Genomic DNA, 20,013 nt, shown 5'->3' on the forward strand with positions numbered 1-20,013 from the left:
GAATTATGGGTTTGGAAATTTATTGTGTACACAAGTCATCAGTGAGGTGAGTCAATGGCAAGTTTGGGTGTGCAGGGACTGTAGGCCCTGGAAGTCTCATCTTAAATACTACAAGGTAAAATTGTATGGGCCTGTTTACAAAGCCAGAGTGGCATCAAGTGGCCTTCTTGTAAATGAGAATCAGGCTGTGTGTGTTTTCAAGCATTTCAGATGAGCCTAACTTGTTTCCTGCCAATAAATCCTCTAAATGCTGCAGGCATCCTCCATGATGCAGAAGAGTACCACGCAATGCAAACTATGTGGAAGGGAGAGTACCATATGGCTCCCCAAACTGGCGGGCAAACTACTACTGGAGATCACCTATATACTTAATCTAATGAATAGGGGCGGGAAGAAATTACCACATTTACAATTTGATGTTAAATCATTTAGAAGCATGCTTGGAAATTTTACCGTGATTCAATTTCTTCCTATCCAAAATGCGAGATACTTTGTTAATAGTTCTCAAAATGATCAGTTTCCATCTGAATTTTTATGGAGACACAAGGAAGCAAATCCACCCACTGAAGTTAGTTATGCTTTACACAGGTGTGGTGAATTTCACCATTTTGAGTTGAAAAACCTTTGTTTATCTGACAATAGGAAAAAAAGAGCACAAAGCGAAGTCCCTTTGCAATGCTTTAAAGAGTAAAGATGACTCTGAACTTACTGAACTTCTTAAGAACTAGCTAAAAAAGATATATCCATTAAAATAAAAGCAGCTGAGTGGGGCATGATCTGGGGAAGCATTCACTAGGCATGAAATTCACCCCGGGCAGAAACCCAAACAAAAGCTTACGCTCCACTTAATTACTCAAAACAGGCCAACATGTTCAAGTCAGCTTTCCTTTCTTATAAGCCACAGATATATTTGGACTCAGAGGCGCCGGCTTCTCTGTTCAGGGGGTGGAGGGGAAGACGCTCAACCCCTGCTCCACCACAGGCCCCGCCCCCACTCCACCCCTTTCCCCCAACCTTCCACCCTACCTCTTCCCGCCTCTGCTCTGCCCTGCCTCTTCCTGTCCCCAACCCTGTCCCCCCCACACGCCTCCTGAATGCTGCTGAACAGCTGATCATAGGCAGGCGGGAGGCGCTGGGGGGAGGAGAAGGCGCTTATTGGTGGGGACCCCCAGTGGACGGGAGGGCTGGGGTGGGCAGGGAGGAGTTGATCCGTGGGACTGCCTGTGAGTGCTGAGCATCCACTATTTTTTTTTCTGTGGGTGCTCCAGCCCCGGAGTGCCCACGGAGCAGAACCCTTTCTAAGATCAGGACCTAAATTAATGCAGCTGAATTGAAAACATACCCAAAAGTCAATGTCTATATGTTGGAATAGAATATCTGTGGTGATTAAATATGAAAATTTGCAGCACAAAAAGAACGAAGACTTTGTGCAATGGAAGGAATTTGGGATATTTTATTAAATCTATCTCATTCAGACAAATACTTGGCATAATAGTATCTTGTGGATTTAAAACAGTTTCTTTGCATGTACAGTACACAGTATTTAAACTGTTGCAATATGGTTTATTTTTACTAAACTGTTACTTTATTTTACTGTACTTTTCCTTCCTTTCTCCCTCCCTCCCAAACAAAAAACAAACAAAACAAAACCCTACCTATGTATATTTTGGTGGGATTTCAATGTTTTGTTATTCTGGTTTCCTAAAGTTTTTTTCTTTAATGATTTATATCATTTTGATATCATTTCATTGTTTTTTTCAGTATATTTGTGTCTTTTTGTATATCCATTATACATACAATAATAAGTTAGTGAAGGTTTAACCTACCTCTTATTTTTTATCTGTCTCTTACTTTTCATATCTTGACTGGATTTGTATGTTTGGTGTCTAATGATCAAGTTGCACTTCCTTTTTCAAGTTAAGAAATAAAATAAGTGATTGCATGTATTTAGTCTCCGATCCTGCAATTCTTTGCATGCATACAAACCACTCCATGGACAGACAGCCACAATGAAGTCAATGGCTTAGAGCCTTGTTTAATTTTTAATGAAAATAAAAATCCAGCAACTTTCTTTATCAGCTATCTTATTGAACAAGCTTTTTTTTAACAGAGTTAAACCAAGTCCACTGTCATAAAATTTGTCACTGGATTATACTTATGTAGCCTCATGAATATACAAGAAATATATTTAAAATGGCAAATATATATTATATAAACATTTTATGTTGGGGGTAAGTTCCAAAAAGGACAACCTAATGAAACATAGATGCATCCAAAATTCCTTGATTCAGACCAGGCATATTTTATACAGTGTGAAACAAAATTAATTTTTCACATGCATATATGGGTAGTAATAATTTAGCTACCTATATCACTAAAAAACACATTTAAAAAAATCCAGAGGGGACTGGAAATTTCTCAAGACACCATGGATGGCGTTTCTATTGCTTGACACTGTTCTGGCAACATTCCAGATTTCTCACCAAATTTAATAATGTAGCACTATTATATAATCACACCTATAACTTATGTAAGGTAAATTAGTGAAATAATTCTAGTGCTACTAATTAAAGCCACTACCATGCCTATAAATAATATAGAAAACCTCAAATCCCACCCCTGCAAAGAAAGAAAATACTATACATTAGAAATTTCAAAATGGATATAATTTGTGAATTATTATGAAAATGACATGTTTATATATTAACATCTAGTTGTAAAATAAAGCCATATTAATATAAAAAATATATAATGTAGCCCTGAAATAGTATTCAGTTTACAATAGCTTTACAAAAAGTAACAGGGAATCATGACACAGAATAAGAAAAACAAGAGTGATATTATTATATTTTTATTACAGTGTCTAGGGTGCTATTCAGAACTGTTTCTCTGACATGTTTACAACCTGAGAGGATGAAAGAAAGCTGTAAAACATACAGTTATTAAAAGGCTCCCATATATATGTATTTCTCTGTCTCTCAAATGCATTAAACACCATTAAGAAATCTCACTTCGTTATCCCGTAAAGAGCAATTCTGTAGTTTCCTGCTCTGTGAACTGACAAATAAATAATTGCTCCTGATTGTATTCTCAACAGCTACAGTAAGAACAGAATGATTGTGAAGGACTGCATTACCCCTTTATGGAAAAGGCTGGAGGCTACAGCTGGAGGAGCCTGGGTGCAATCAAAGTGGCCCTGCCATACCCTAGAGCTGGGTTATATGAAAGAGGAAGCTAAGCAAGGGTGGGGGGAAGGTAAGCTATTGTAGGTGGGGATTTTGTCAGGCTGCAGGAGACCAGCCTAATCAGACTCAGAGACTTAGGGTATGTCTACACTAGCCCCCAGATCGGCGGGCAGCGATCGATCAAGCGGGGATCAATGTATCGCGTCTAATCTCCTGTACTCCAGCGCCATGAGAGGCGCAGGTAGAGTCAACGGGGGAGCAGCAACAGTTGACTCACTGCGATGAAGACACCACGGTAAGTCAATCTAAGTACGTCAACTTCAGCTACGTTATTCACATAGCTGAAGTTGAGTAACTTAGATCGATCCCTCCCCCTAGTGTAGACCAGGGCTTGGTGTTAGAGATGTTAAGCTTAGGAGTTTTCAACCAGGTCCCTGAGGTAAGGACCTTATTATCTGTTTGTTATAACTGCTCATTTCTTGAAGCCTTATTAAAAGGGGACATGCTATTTTGTTACTGTATGTTGGCTTTTCTTGCCCAGGCTCTTCAAGTGAGTATTGCTGGGGCTCAACTGCAGCATTACATTGGGCTTGCAAGAGGGTGTGCAGGGACCTTTACAATGCTGTGTAAACATGCTGGTGACTCATCCTTAGGAAGAGCAAATAATAGTTCACACTTTTATGGAATGCCTTTCATCTCAAACTGCCCTGTCTCTCCCAACAAGTCACTTGACAAAGGCAGGTAAATATCAGTATGCCAATTTTATAGATTATAGAACCAGAAGAAACCCCTGTGATAATCTGATAGTCTGATGACCTGTATAAAACAGGCTATAGAACGTCCCTGAATTAATTTCTGTTGGAATTATATATATTATATATCTTTTTAAAACACAACCAATCTTGATTTGAAAATTAACAGGTATGGAGACTCCACCACAATCCTTGGTAAACTGTTCCAAGGATAAATTACTTTCACCATTAAAAATGGGTTTCAGAATAGCAGCCGTGTTAGTCTGTATGTGCAAAAAGAACAGGAGTACTTGTGGCACCTTAGAGACTAACAAATTTATTTGAACATAAGCTTTCGTGGGCTACAGCCCACTTCTTCAGATGCACAGAATGGAACATATAGTAAGGAGATATATATACACATATACAGAACACAAAAAGGTGGAAGTAGCCATATTAACTCTAAGAGGCTAATTAATGAAGATGAGCCATTATCAGTAGGAGGAAAAAAAACTTTTGTAGTGATAATCAAGATGGCCCATTTCAGACAGTTGACAAGAGGTGTGAGGATACTTAACATGGGGAAATAGATTCAATCTGTGTAATGATTCAGCCATTCCCAGTCTCTATTCAAGCCCTATCACTCACTAACAGACTTAAAGGTGGCAATTTTGCAATAGAAAAGCTTCAAAAATAGACTCCAACGAGAAACTGCTGAGCTTGAATGAATATGCAAACTAGATACCATTAACTTAGGCACTTTTTCTCTTTAAGAAAGGCACTCACTCTCCACCCCTGAGTCTTCAGAGCTCAGGCCGCAGCAGCTCCAAATCCTGAGCCAGGCTGTCCTCTCTCCCCTGCTCTGTGGAGATGGGGTAAAAGGGCAGGGGAAGGGGGACACCTTGACATCAGCCCCCCCTCCCCTCCCTGCACAGCCAGCAGGAGGGTCTCTGGAGCAGCTGCAGAAGCGACATGGCTGCAAAGCAGTGGGGGGAGGGCACCTGAACACACGCTGCCAGATGACTACGCGCGCTCTGCTAATCAACTTCACAGCACTTAAATCTCTCTTGGGCGGCCACCCAGCCATGCAGCTTACAGGGAACACAGCTGTGGACACAAGAACTGGATACAGTATTCCAGTGGCAGTCGCACCAGTGCCAAATACAGATAATATAACCTCCCTATTCAAAAATCCTGTTTACACCTTTAAGGGTCACTTTAGCGTTTTATGGCCACAACTTTGTGCTGGGAGCTCATATTCAACTGATTATCTACCAGAACCCCCAAGTTTTTCAGATACTGCTTGTTAGGATAGAGGCCCCGTCCTGTAAGTGTGGCTCCCATTCTTATTCCTAGATGGGTAGCTTTACATTTGGCAGTATTAAAGTGCATATTTTTTGCTTCTGCCCATCTTATCAAGCAATCCAGATCACACAAATCAGTGATCTGTCATTTTCATTATTTAGGATTCCCCAATCTTTGTGTCATCTGCAAACTTCATCAGTGATGATTTTTTTCTTCTTCAAGGTCACTGATTAAAAATGTTGAATACCACCTGGCCAAGAACCAATCCCTCCCCACCCAGAAACACACTTGCTCAGTGCTTCCCCATTTACAATTACGTTTTGAGACCTGTCAGCCAGTCTGAATCCACTCAATGTGTGCCATGTTTTTTATATTGTTCTAGTCCGGGGTTCTCAAACTTCATTGCACCGCGGCCCCCTTCTGACAACAAAAATTACTACATGACACCAGGAGGGGGGCCAAGCCTGAGCCCACCCGAGCCCCGTCCTCAGGTGTGGGGGGAGGACAAAGTCAAACCCAAGGGCTTCAGTCCTAGGTAGGGGACCTGTAAGCTGAGCCCCAATGCCCAGGGCTGAAGCCCTTGGCCTTCAGCTTCAGCCCCAGGTGGTGGGGCTCGGGCTTTGGCCTCAGGCCCCAGCAAGTCTAAGCCAGCCATGGCGACCCCATTAAAGTTTGAGAACCACTGTTGTCTATTTTAATCAAAATATCATGTGGTGCCAAGTTAAATGCCATGCAGAAGTCAATGGTAAAAATGGTTGATGTAATATACTTAATCAACCAAACTTTAAACTCATCAAGTTTGTTTGACAAGATTTGTTTTCCAAAAACCCATGTTGATTCATATTAATTATATTACCCTCTAATTCTTTATTAATCAAGTACCATATTAGCCATTCCATTATTTTGGCCATGATTAAAGTCAGGCTGACAAGCCTAAAATTACCCAGGTTAACCCATGTATCCTTTTTATATATTGGTACAACATTAGTTTTCTTCCAGTCTTCTGGAACTTCTCCAGTGTTCAAAGAGTTATTAAAAACATTAATGGTCCAGCTAGATCCTCAGCTAGTTCTTTTAAAACTCATAGGTGCAAGTTATCCAGATGTGCTGATTTTAAAATGTTTAACTTTAGTAGCCGCTGTTTAACATCCCCCTGAATTACTATTGGAATGAAAAGTATTTCATCATCTGATACGACTACATCATCTGTTATTTTCCCCAAATGCAGAACAGAAATATTTTTGAACATTTCTGCCTTTTCTGCCCTGTTAAGGACAGTTCTAGCATTCCCATTAGTAATGGATTGCTAGGATTATTTTTGTTCCTAATATTCTTAAAAAAACAACAACAAGCAAACCCAAAACACCTCCTCCTTAACAACATAAGAATGGCCATATTAGGTCAGACCAATAGTCCATCTAGTCCAGTATCCTGTCTTCTGACAGTGGCCAGTGCCAGATTCTTCAGGGGAATGAAAAGAATAGGGCAATTTCAAGTGATCTACCCCGTTGTTCACCTCCAGCTTCTGGCAGTTGGAGGTTTAGGGACACCCACATCATGAAGTTGTATCCCTGACCATTTTGGCTAATAGCCATTGATGGACCTGTCTTCCATGAACTTAGCTAATTCTTTTTTGAACCCAGTTATACTTTTGGCCTTCACAATATACCCTGGCAATGAGTTCCACAGGTTGATTGTGCATTGTGTGAAGAAGCACATCCTTTTGTTTGTTTTAAACGGGTTGCCTATTAATTTCACTGGGCAAACCCTGGTTCTTGTGTTATGTGAAGGGGTAAATAACATTTCCCTATTCACTTTCTCAATACCATTCATGATTTTACAGAACTCTGTGATATCCATGATTACTCCAAGATCCTTCTTGAGTGGTAAAAACCACATGGTCACTTCCCCAGCATACTGTGTTAATCTATGTGTCTGATAATTTTGTTCTTCACTATCATTTCAATCAATCTATCTAACACTGAAGATAGGCTTACCTGTCTGTGATTGCCAGCATTACCTCTGGAGCCTTTTTTAAAAACCTGTGTTACAGCAGCTACTCTCCAGTCATCTGGTACAGAGGCTGATTTAAGTGCTAGGCTACGTACCATACGTTCCTCATTTTTGTGTAGTTCCCCTTTTTTAAGTTAAATTCTACTGTAACGGGTTTCTTTGGTATTTTCCCCTCTACTAGGAAGTTACATTTAATTACATTATGGTTGCTATTACCAAGTGGTTCAATTATATCCACCTCTTGGACCAAATCCTGTACTCCACATAAGAAGAAATCAAGAGCTGCCTCTCCCCTTGTGGGTTCCAGGATAAGATACTCCAAGAAGCAGTCATTTAAGGTGTCCCTGCATCCCTCCTGAGGTGACACATACCTATCAATATAAGAGTAGCTGAAAATCCCCCCATTATTATTGCATTTTCTGCGTTTGCAGCCCCTCTAATCTCTCTGGATATTTCACAATCACGGTCACCATCCTGATCAGCTGTTTGGTAGTATTTTTCTACTGCTATACTCTTATTATTCAAGCATGGACTTTCTATCCATAGAGATTCTATTGTACAGTTTGGTGCATTTAAGATTTTTATCGTATTTGACATACTGCACCCCCAACAACACGATCTACGCTGTCATTTCCATATATTTTGTACCCTGATACTAGTGTCCCATGGATTTATCTTCGTTCCACCAAGTTTTTGCAATGCCTATTATATCAATGTCATTTAATGCCAGGAACTTTAGTTCACCCATCTTAGTATTTAGATTTCTAGCATTTATAGCTAAGTACATTTTATCAATATTCAGTTTCTGATCTTGATGAGTTGTATTTAAATGGGACTTTTATGTTTGACTCTTCCTCACAAGCTCCTACCTGTACTTTACCAACTTCTTTCCTATCTTTTTTACTGGGATATAGAGCTCCTCCTTTAATAAATTCATCCCTAAGGGATGCCTCAGCCTGAACTGTGGGCTCCTCCACACCTGTTGTCTTTCCCCCACCCATTAGTGTAAAAAATCCTTTTTAATTGTACATGCCAGCAGTCTGGCTCGATTTTGGTTTAGGTGGAGCCCATCCTTCCTGTACAGGCTCCTTAGGGTGACCAGACAGCAAGTGTGAAAAATCGCAACGGGGGTGGGGGGATAATAGGAGCCTATATAAGAAAAAGCCCCAAATATCAGGACTGTCCCTATAAAAATCGGGACATCTGGTCACCCTAAGTCTCCTCCTCTTCCAAAAGGTTCCCCAGTTATTGATAAACCTAAAATCCACCTCATGCACGCATTGCAACCCTGCAATTCTACCAGTCTTCCTGGCCCTGTGCATGGAACTGGAAGCATTTCAGAGAATGTTACCAGTGTTCAAGGATACCATGACATCATCTGGAAGGAGCACTGGGATTGTTTCCCTCTGCTCCTGCATGATGTTCTCCTTCCCTGAGACTTTCATCCTCCTCAGCAGCAGAGAGGCTCTGTCGGGTCCCTGAAAGTCTCCTCTATGTACCTCTACATCTCCCTTAGCTCCTCCAGTTCAGCCACTCTGGCCTCAAGAGCCCATACTGTGTCTCTGAGGCCATGACAGTCTTGCACTGCATGCATACATATACCAACTGTCCACGAGGCAGGTAAACATATGCACTGCATTCAGTCGCTATTCAATTGGATAGTCCCACCCCTCCCCCCGCTACTGGACTTCTTGTCCTCAACTCTGCTGGCCACAGATTTCTCCCTATGCCCCTTTGTACAATTCCTTGCTTCCCATATATATATTAATTATTATCAATTTCCCCTTTCTTTCATTTTTATATATATTAAATAGCTGCCTTCTCTTTCCCAGCTGGTTTGCCTCCTAATTATTTTCAGCTTTGTGAAATTGGCCCTTTTAAATGGTTGGGTATTAGTAGTTTGGACTTTATTCTCTTTGCACATTACAAATGTGATCAAGTCATGATTACTTATGCCTAAGCTATCATTATGTTATAGTTCTGGGATCAATTCCTCTTCAACTGTCCAGAGAAATCCTTCACGCTGGATGCAACACTTTTTTGAGTTAGGAAACTTTCATCCACAATATTTAGAAATTCCAAGGTTGTTTTAGTACTGGTGTAATGAGATCTCCAGCATATTTCACTCAGATTTAAGTCCCCTATGATCATGCAAGTTTTTTCCCTACATATTATAGATAGGTAATTAAGGAGCCAGTCATTCTGTTCACTAGTGTGATTTGGTGGTCTTGTTTGTTACATAGGCTGCTAGCATTGGTGTATAGGCAATTAAAGAAAGGGAAAAGGAAGCACAAAGATTAAATTCACCGCAGAGAAGAGGAGCTAAGCAAGGCGCTACACATTTAAGCCCCGTTGAAATGATGAATAGTGGTTTGCCTGGGTCCGCCACATTGTAGTGGAGTTCACCCATCCAGTGAGTTATGAAACTTGTTCAAATTCAGATATCAAGTCAATGGCAGTTAAGAACAAACTAGAAACCACGTACAGTTCCAGTCCTGCGCTCTAAACCATAACACCTCCTCTAAAAAAATAATTTAAATCTTTTTAATTCTATTCTGGTGACTTATTTAAATTAGACCAAGTGAAATTCAAAAACATTCTCTGAAAGCAAATAAACGTGTTTATTGCCTCTGGCAAGGATGTGCGTGAGAATACAGATCCAAATCATGCCAGCAACGGGGAAGAACAAAACTCCTTTAGGATTGTTTCAAATCACTTCAACAGCACCATTGTTTCAACAGAAATCTAGATTGTCCCGTACGTTTGATAAGCAGACAATGGTAAAAGTGCCAGATGCAGGGTTTGGTAAGGTCACAGGAACATTACATTTGCCACCGCCACGCAGGATCAGACACCTGCTCTGCCTAATTAGTCCAACAGGAGCTAATATAACAGGGATCAGCAACCTTTGGCATGCGGCCCGCCAGGGTAAGCACCCTGGCGGGCCGGGCCGGTTTGTTTACCTGCCACGTCCGCAGGTTCGGCCGATCGCGGCTCCCACTGGCTGCAGTTCACCACTCCAGGCCAATGGGGGCGGCAGGAAGCAGCGCGGGCCGAGGGATGTGCTGGCCGCCCTTCCCGCAGCCCCCATTTGGCCTGGAGCAGCAAACGGCGGCCAGTGGGAGCCGCGATTGGCCGAACCTGCAGATGCGGCAGGTAAACAAACTGGCCCGGACAGCTAGGGTGCTTTCCCTGGCGGGCTGCATGCCAAAGGTTGCCGATCCCTGTAATACAACATGATGCTTTACTATATAGATCATTGTCGTCGTTTCTTGTAGTGCCTGCAGTGTTTTAAGTGTTTTGCAGGTAAAAGAAGGTACAGATATGACACTGAAAATCTTACACTTGAATGGAACAACAAAACAAAGAAAAACTATAGAACCAACGTGTGCAATGTTACACGTTGGGATGGGCGTGGGGGAGAGAATCAGTTCTTTCCTAACTCCAGCTACCCTCAATCATGGGTTATGAATATACTTGTTAGCACATTCAACATTATTCAAGACCATTTTGTTAATGAATCATAGTTATCTTTCTAGACTTTTGAAAATCTAGTCCCACTTTTGGTCCCAATTACCATGACCAATGTTAGACTTTCTTTACCATCAGATATGTGCACTATCCTCAATGTATAAATTTGTGGCAATACTGTATCTTGTTTAATTCTAACTGTGGTCTACAGCTCAAGGGGTGAAGATTTGATATGCAGTTGCATGATGAAAATTAGAACTAATTTAGACCAGGACACATTTTACTAACGTAAATTTAACTGTAAGATAATTTTCTCATAACTTTCACACAAACCCAAATCCTCTTCCTTCTGCGCACACTCTCCCTTATCCCAGTACCCAGAATCTACGTACTTTTGCCTCATCTCCCCCACAGTTGAAGAGTGCCCTTTGTCCATAATGGGTAGCCAAAAGAAATCTTACCTCTGCAATAACGAAAAATCTGTTTTAAAAGAATTGGGAGAAGGGATCCTTCAAACGTACATAAAATGAATCTGTGATTCTGCAGCATGGCTTTCAATTATTCATACTATGAACAAACCATATCGCAAAATTTTCAGGCACTTATTAAGATAAAAGTATCAAAATGACAACTATTCATAACAAATGGCCAATCTCCACTTCCTACTGTGCATTCAAACACTATTTCCAATTTAACAGAGCTTTTCCAATTATATTTAACTCTGAAAGTCTAAACTGGGTGGAGGAGGGCAGATACCAAGTCAAGAAATTTTACACATCGTATTCTATTTGCTCTTAAAGGTATCCCATCTGAACCATCTTCTTCACCATTTCACTGCAGGTAACTTAGTGAGGCCTAATTAAGTTTGTGGGATTGAAAAGGAGGGAAAATGTTGTTGTAGCTATAAAGTAGTTTTCACGAGGAATAAGAAGGCATATTTACTTTGAATGGCATCTACCTTTACATGCCAAGAAGAGAAATTAAAGCGGAGGTGGTTATTCGCAGCAGCAGTGGTAAGCATAACTGGTATATTGTCAAAATGCACCTTCAATATTGCTCCATGAACTAGGTAAACCTTCCATTGCCACAAGTTAAAAATTCAAGGACAGGAAAGACTAAGAATTCACATCTAAGGAAATATTTGGGACTGGACATCCAAATTCTACCACTATACTTGTTGGTAGGCAAAACAGAAAAATACAGATTATATAAATGGATATATTATGGTGAACTGTCTGAAAGATCATGCAGTAGATATCCATCCTCTAACCAAATGACACAACGAATAAACATTAATTTTGATGGCAACTGACCACTACTCTGGGGCTTCATAGTCCATGAATTTCCCCAAAAGCACAGCTTTTTATAAGCAGGGAAAGAGCTGGAAATCTACTGCAAGGATAGAGTACAAATGTATAAACAGAGAGTAGGAATGTTTTGGCTATTTAGTTTTTGCTTCAAATTCCTTTTAGCTATCGAATAGTATCATCTGATGCAAAATCATATTAAGTGCAGATACTAATAACTGGGTTAGAGGAAGCATTATGGCCAGCTATAGTCAGTTGCCTAATTTCTCCAGGTCGCTGACTGATGCTGAGACTCTTGTGCCGATTGAGAAGGAATGCCTCATGACAGTCTGGGCATGCAAAAAATGTCCAAATTTCTTGTTCAGATTAGATTCCTAACCTCACTTCTGACTGACTACAAACCTCTCATACCCCCTCATAAACAGCAAGTGCTTGCACTGTGAGCCAGTGAGATGTCAAAGACTCATTCTATCCTCGTTGAGGTACAATCTGCAGTGAGAACACATGCTTGCCAAGATTCTGTTGCCGATATTTTGTCTAGACATTTTCTGAATGTGACTGATGTGGGGACGTTGCAAATAGTTGAGGAAATTGAAACTTACAAAATAGCTCTGCAAGCCTTAAAGCCATCATACAATATAGTGCAAGTGTGCCTGAAAACATCCAAACTTTCCTCCTGGAGAAGAGTAGCCCCACTGGCTCTGATGGCATCTTATTTCCTGAAGTCAGGGCAGTTAACCCAGCAGAAATGAAGAAATGTATCCTTATATGAGACACCATTAGGCCCCTTGGACATTACTAAACGTCATCAACAAGTAAAGATCTGTCTGGTGGCTAGGAATTGGGAGACAAATCCAAGTGATTCAATTTCTTGACCAAACCAACAATCAGGGACACATACCCTATTTAAGAAACCATTAATATTTCTCTGCTGTCAGGCTTGGAAAGTGGGCCATAGAGGGTGATCCTTATGAGCTAAGGCACAGAAGTACATGGCTGCAGTTGACTACTTTACTAGATATTTAAAAACCACACATTTACCTGATGCTCTTTGATCATGTCATGTATAGATGAAAGAATGCGTCTGCATGGTGGGAAAGTCCACTTGTTACAGTGGGCCATGATTTGTTGGGGAATAATTGTTATTTACTGACAAGCAATACTTTTGCTACATAAAAATAGCCTTCATCCTCCTAAGGATGGTGCTGTGGTTAGGGCACTAGCTTAAGACTTGGAAGACGTGGGTTTAATTCCTTATTCTGCCATAGACTTCCTGTGTGACCTTAGGTAAGGCACTTAACCTCTCTATGCCTCTATTTCCCATCTGTATAATGGGGATAATAATACTCTAACTCTCAGAGGTGTTGTGAGGATGAATACATTAAAGACTATGAAGTGCTTTGATATTCACTGATGAAAAGCTGTAAGAGGTAGGTATTATTTGTTGTTGTTGTTGTTGTTTTTATTAGGCCAAGGATTAGATAATAATGGTAAGGCCAAGAGAGCCAGGAAAAGGGTGAAGCAAACCCAAAAACAAGACTGTCAGTTTTTAGCTTTAGTCAGTTACGGTCTGATCCAACTGCTATTAATGTAAATGGGAAAGACTCCTGTTTGACTTCAGTGGGCGTTGGATTAGGCCCTTATTAATCCATGTCACTGAGTGTAGCCCAGCATCCCAAAGGGAAAAATCTAAAACAAGTCAAATAGGATAACAGAAGAGCAAAATATGCATATAAATTGCACTTTGACAAAAGGAATGCTGTTAAGACATTTCCTGAGTTATATCGTGGTGTCTTGAGGGCAAACTCGGATAGTGATATAGGTTAGATAACATACATGCCAAACTTCTAGGTTTTACACAGCTATGACCAAGGTAAGTAAATTCTGGAAGAACAGAACATGTTTGCAGCTCATCCTAGATTCAAGAAATAGCTTTCTACAACTTATCACTCTAGAATCAGTGTTACCCAGAGACTTAGATTGTAAGCTCTTTAGAGAGGATCCTTCTGTGTTTGTACTCACCCTAGCACAATAGGGTCCGGTCCATGATTAGACCTTCTAGACACTACAGTAATACAACTAAATAATAATAAATAAGGACAATTCTGCTTCTGCTCTAGAGGAATTATAGACAGAACCAGCAATGCAGCCAGACTTGCCACATTGAGATCATTAGATAGCATCATCAATAACTGATTCCTTTTTAAACACTGTGATCAAAACTTACAGAGAATACCTGAATATTGGAAAAACTCTTATATCAATGCCAGATGGGGCAAAATAATATCCACTGTACTTCTCACTTTGTTTAATACTGTATGAAGTTAATTGCAAATGATTTAAGAAATAGCATTGCCAACATCTCAAAGTTTAAAAGAAGTGTGTGTGAGAGACATATAATTCAAATATCCTGGTTTAAATTCTATTGAGAATTCCTGATCTTATAAGTGTAAACTATTTTTTCAACAATACCATACTACAACAGCTTGAAAGTTCAGAAAGTGGGAAAGAATAAAATTTAAAATTAAATAAGCTCTAGCTTAATTTTAAAATATTAAAATTTTAAACAATATAAGCTTGTTAACTCTTTAATAGGAAAACGCCCAAAACAAAAACAGGTCTGCATTTGTAAAGTACAATGAAAAATTAACATATGTAAAAATAGATCTTATTAGACATAGACAACTGTTTGGGCCGAGCCCACACCTGCCTAATGTCAAAACTAAGAATAAGTTTAGCCACCTCATGCACTGCAAACACCTGTAACTAGCACTTGGCCTTAAACACAAAAAATCTCTTCTTTAAATAGAAAAATGGAATAATTGCTCCTACCTGACCAGAAAAATCTAGTTTAATTCAGATTAATCTTAGTGTAACAGTGTCACAAAATCTTGCATCTGGCACCTGGACCCCAGCAAATCACATAGGTGTTAGGGTCTAAACCAAAAAATTCTACCATCTAAAAGACAGCACGCGTTATCAGCAGCTAGTGCAGTAGAAGTAGTTACACTTGTGCTCTATTTAGTTGGGAGAATTTGATTTGGAGCCCAAAAATTAATGGCATTGTGCTTGTACAGGTTTCTGCTGTGCTCTTGCATCAACTTTTATGGTAGCCTGGTAATGGTATAGTGTCTTGTCTAATTCTATCATCTAATGTGTGGATTCAGCAGGGAAATTATGGGTCCAGGTGCTGCATATGAGGTTTGCCATTGTATTGCACCTGGCTACATCAGGATCTGTTTTTTCTCCCTGCTGGACTAGGTGCATCAACATCTGTCTGCTTAGATAGTATGATTATGGAGTTCAGGGATACAATTTTTGGAGTCAACATGCTTGAAGTGCTGGATATGGGTTTTCCCAGTGGTCTTATGGCATGATAGTAAGATCTGGATCTTTGCACTGAACTGCAAGGAGAAACAGTTCTTAGGTCTAATCCGACAGGTGCACTGCTGGGTTTGGAGGCAAAAACTGGCTGAATCTGGTTGCCAAATGTGTGGTTTGTGGCACTTTTACCTCACCTGTGTTAGGCTCAAGATTATTCTGGTAGGCCAGGCGTGGCAAGCCATGTTCCTATTTTGATAGTATGTTTTGTGGTTTTGGGGCCAGCATTATATTCTCCTCTATTTGCTTTAGGAAAAGTATGTTTAACATTTCTGTTGACACAAACATGGCTGCTGTGGCCCGTTTCAATAAAAACAATAAACAGGCCACAGGAGTTTGTTTGTTTTTTAAAAATCCATCCAGTATTGCTGGTGCTTTATTGCTTGACTAGCTCTTTTCAGTGTTACCCATTTAACGAGTCACAAAAGGACAAGTTCTTTTTTTCCCACCCACAAGGTCGCCTAATTATGATGCTCTCATGGGCAAGTGGGACTAGGGAGACCCATACACAAGGGCGCTAGAACATTACAGCCTGGCCAGTGACTCTCCTGCCAGAGCTCCCGGAGGCACATTCACGCCACTTACCAAGTGCACACACAGGAGGGAGCAGCTTAGCCTGGGACGCACCCGCAGGCTAGGGGGCGAAGGTGAGGGCAACTTACCAGGTCTATGAATGTCAGAAATTTCCAGCTCCCTCCATAGGTCTGATGCGCTGGCATGTCAATGGCGTTGTAAGCGCACAGGATGGAGAAGTAGGAGAGGAGGATGGCGACTCTCAGCACCTGGCAGGGCACGAGCGCCATGTCGCCACTTTGCAAGCGGGGCCTGCAAACTGCAAGACAGCGGGGGCGCGCTTCCCGCGCGGGGCTGGCGCGGTAGCGCGCGGCGTTCTGCCCGGGGAGGAAGCGCAAGCGCGAGCGCGCGCGCGGGTGTCCCCTCGTTCTGTACGCGGGGGACGCGCCCGGCCCCGGGGAGAGCGGGCTCAGCCGGAGCTCGTCAGGCAACAGGGTGCTTCCTGGAGCAAAGGTGGGCGGGGAGAGGAGGAGATATTGGAGGAGGGGTTACCATGGCAATCTACTAAACCTGCCCTGAGCTGCTGCTGCTTCAGCGGAGAGACCCCTGGAGCAGGTGACCCCTTCGCCTCTGGGGCTGTGTGAGTGTGGCTTGTTGTATGTTCTTCTTGCCAGCGCTGCAAAAAGCGACCTGAAGAAATAAACATGGGCAGGGTCGTTGTCCTCTAAAGCCTTGCATTTTCACCCACGCTGCCACTGCACTTACGTGACCCCGGCTGACTACAGAGTCTGAGCGCCTGTTCACAAACGCTGGCGTACACCCATGCATACACCTGAGCACCGGCTTCCATGAAATAGAGAAACTATGCTAGCATGTATGCACATATCTTCACACTCGTGCATGCACAAGCTTGTGTGTACATATACACACACACACACGTGCACACACGCTCAAAGATACACAAGTGAACAAATGAATACACATTTTGATATGACAAATATGCTCACACACAGCTTGCTCTCACATCCACACATAAAGAAGAGTGGATGAGTGTTTGTGAATATGAGATGATGTACCCCTGTGTCCATGTAAAATAAATAATCATATTTTTAAATGCATGGTTGCATGCACTGCTTTTGGTTTTACGGAATGGTGATTATGAACCTCTTAGAAACTTAGATTTATTTTTCTTGTCTACAGATAAAATTTTAAAATATTAAATCATAATAAAATGGTGTTTTGCATATCTGCTTTTAGGACAACTGTAGTTCCATGCAGGCAATGTTGCCTGAATGTTTTAAAGATTGCTTAGTTTGTTTTAGTCTAGGAGATTAGAGCACAATAGATGTATATATGTGATTCAATGGTGTAAAGAACCAATTACACCAGTTTTGTTTTTAAACTTAAGTCATTGTTTTATTAAACTTTTACACCAGTTTTGTTTTTAAACTTAAGTCATTGTTTTATTAAATATTTGGATCTCCTTCAGCGAGAAAAATATAAATTGCATACATTCCCAGTTTGCCTTCCAGTAAGTGCTGTGGGATATCAGTTGCATCAGACTGTGGGCAGCAGATATTTTTTTAAGAGGTCAGATGACTAAGTTTTAGCCAACCAAATATGGGGTCAATTTATGAAAAGACAACATAGGCATTTCCTGTGGTCCATTTAAAACAGGTGTCCACTCCAAATAGTCTGTGAGTCACAGGGTACTTCTGTAGTGGGGGGCTTGAGGGAAAGGAGTGGGTAAATAATATTTTGTTCATAGTCCTGTTGCAGAGAATTGGAGTTGAACAGATGGACAAAAGATTAAACCTGCTAAAAATATAAGTGTGCTCTAAGTGCCTGATTGTGCCACTGAAGTCAATACTCTTCAGCTATCCTTCGATGCAAGGATGATGTCTGCCAAGGGGGTTCATTGGTGGGTTTTTAAGTGGCAGAGGAGCCCAATTCGTGCTCTGCAGATTGTCCCACAGAAGTGAGAGGTGTAATCTTGGAGGAGACATAGTTGTTGGCTGGACTGTTGTGCCCTTTCTCTCCTCTGTTGTTTCTCTGTCTCATGAGCATGTCCGTTCTCCTCAAAGTGAGCTGTGGCTTGGTGTATGGTGTGGCGCCACTGTGTTCTGTTCCACGCCGAGTCCTCCCAGTTTGTTGGGTTGATGCCTCCCTTTTTAAGGTGTACTTTCCGTATGTCTTTGAAGCACTTAATACTAGCTTTACCATTGACTTCAATGATTGCAGGATCAAGCCCTAAATATCCCTTATGTAAATGTAATGCAGCATTGTATAACAGTCCCACACTTGTACTATATAGTAAGTAAGCTGTAGCTTTTAGGACCATTGCTGTATAGCAAGTAATCCTCTTTTTTTTTTTTTTTTTTAAAGAGACCTCCAGATCCTAAATGTTTACTACCAGTAAGTAGACTTTTCACCTACGCTTCTATAAACCAAATTCTTGAAGGAAAGAAGTGCTAAAAGCGTGCTCGCTGTAAGCTCCTCAGAGCAGGGGTTCTGTCTCCATCTGTGTATTTTATTGCACCAAGCATTGTATCTGTACTTTAAAAAAATAATTAATAGTGTTTTTATTATATATGATAATAATGAGATCTAAACAAAATGGCCTTGTATGGATTGATTTATTTTAACACTGTCACAGGGTAAGCTAGACTTTTAAGGGATTTGAGACCCAGCTCTGACCTGTGCCTTGGTTTCCCCATCCCCACTCACATGCTTTGAGAAGGGTCAGGTTACTGCAGGCTAACAAGGAGGCTGCTATAAAAGAGGCATCTTTCCCTCTCTACAGGAAAGACTAGGGTTGAGACAATATCTGGGCCATGCTGGTCCAGAGAGGAGGTCTGGAATGACCTGGGAAAGAGATGGATGTTCAGGAGGAAAAGGCCTGTCAAGAGGCAGGACATAAAAAGACCCTGGGATAGGAGAATTAAGAGAATGACAATGCCTGCGGTAATAATGTGAGTTGAAGGTCTAGTATTGGTAACAGTCTTTGCTTAGGGACCACAGGAATTTCTGGAGGGGGTAGGAGAAAACCCCTTTCAACTCTTGTGTCAGCAATGGGGAGTCCAGTCCAGGGCAGACCCTAACTAAGAAAGGACTAGAGGCTGAGCTGAAGGTGGGCAGGCAGGGGTGGACAAAAAAGAGACTACTGAGGCTGGGGGAGGGCTGAAGAGGTTTTAGTATTTGGACTTCTCCGTCACCCTGAATGGTCAGGCCTCTAAATGAGTTTGAGTGGAAGAGTAAATATCAAATGAGTCTGCCAGCCCAGGAGGACTATTATTGAGGGAGGAAAACAGGCAGCAGCTGTGTCTGGGCAGGGTGAGATAAACTACTACTACTACAGACACCATATGTACAGACCTCCCTTTACAATCAATACTTGAACAAACAATAAGGACTTAGTGCTCTTTCCAGTTATACTAGTGGAAGGAAGCAGAGAATTGGTGTAGGGTTGGACATGGGTGGCCAACCTGAGTCTGAGAAGGAGCCAGAATTTACCAATGTACGTTGCCAAAGAGCCACAGTAATACATCAGCAGCCCCACATCAGCTCTGCCCCCGCCCACACTCTCAGCACCTCCTGCTCACCAGCAGCCCCTCCCCCTCCCTCCAGATCAGCTGTTTCATGGTGTGGAGAGGGAGGAGCGAGGGCATAACAGGCTCAAGGGAGGGAGCGGGAAGGGCCTGTGGCAGAGCCAGGGGTTAAGCAGTGAGCCCCCCCCCCCCCCCGGCACATTGGAAAGTTGGCGTCTGTAGCTCCAGCCCCAGAGTTGGTGCCTATACAATGAGCCGCATATTAACTTCTGAAGAGCGGCATGTGGGTCTGGAGCCCCAGGTTGGCCACCCCTGGGTTAGAAGAAGCAATAGCTCTGTGACATGCTCCCTGCCCTTACAACAACCAGCGGAGGCTTCTTCATCATGCATCCTTGGTATTTGAGCTTTGCGGTGTGGGAAGGGATCATCGGGGACCTGCCACTCTCTGTGACATGCTCTGTGGGGTCCTGGTAGATATTCTAGAGAATTAATGCAGCTTTAAGATCTCTGCCTGTACACTCCTTGAGAAGGGAGTTTGGCTCAGGTATGGACAGGGAAA

At 41.8% G+C, this 20,013-nt stretch overlaps 1 protein-coding gene across 7 annotated transcripts in view; it reads right to left on the reverse strand.

The window, feature by feature from the left end:
* Window positions 1-16,442, reverse strand: part of AIG1 (androgen induced 1) — a 191,509-nt gene extending 175,067 nt beyond the window's left edge. For 4 of the 7 annotated variants that reach the window (XR_004645100.1, XM_034765505.1, XM_034765506.1 and 1 more), the window contains exon 1: window positions 16,056-16,442. Coding sequence is in view for 6 of the 7 variants with exons in the window: in XM_034765505.1 (XP_034621396.1) it covers window positions 16,056-16,196 (141 nt within the window). In the remaining variant the exon portion in view is untranslated. The remainder of the gene's footprint in view (window positions 1-16,055) is intronic. The other 3 variants (XM_034765510.1, XM_034765509.1, XM_034765508.1) reach the window with 2 other exon arrangements.
* Between the last annotated feature and the right edge of the window lie 3,571 nt (window positions 16,443-20,013).

The sequence above is a fragment of the Trachemys scripta genome, chromosome 3 (genome assembly GCF_013100865.1).
Source record: "Trachemys scripta elegans isolate TJP31775 chromosome 3, CAS_Tse_1.0, whole genome shotgun sequence".
In the NCBI taxonomy this organism is placed as follows: domain Eukaryota; kingdom Metazoa; phylum Chordata; order Testudines; family Emydidae; genus Trachemys; species Trachemys scripta.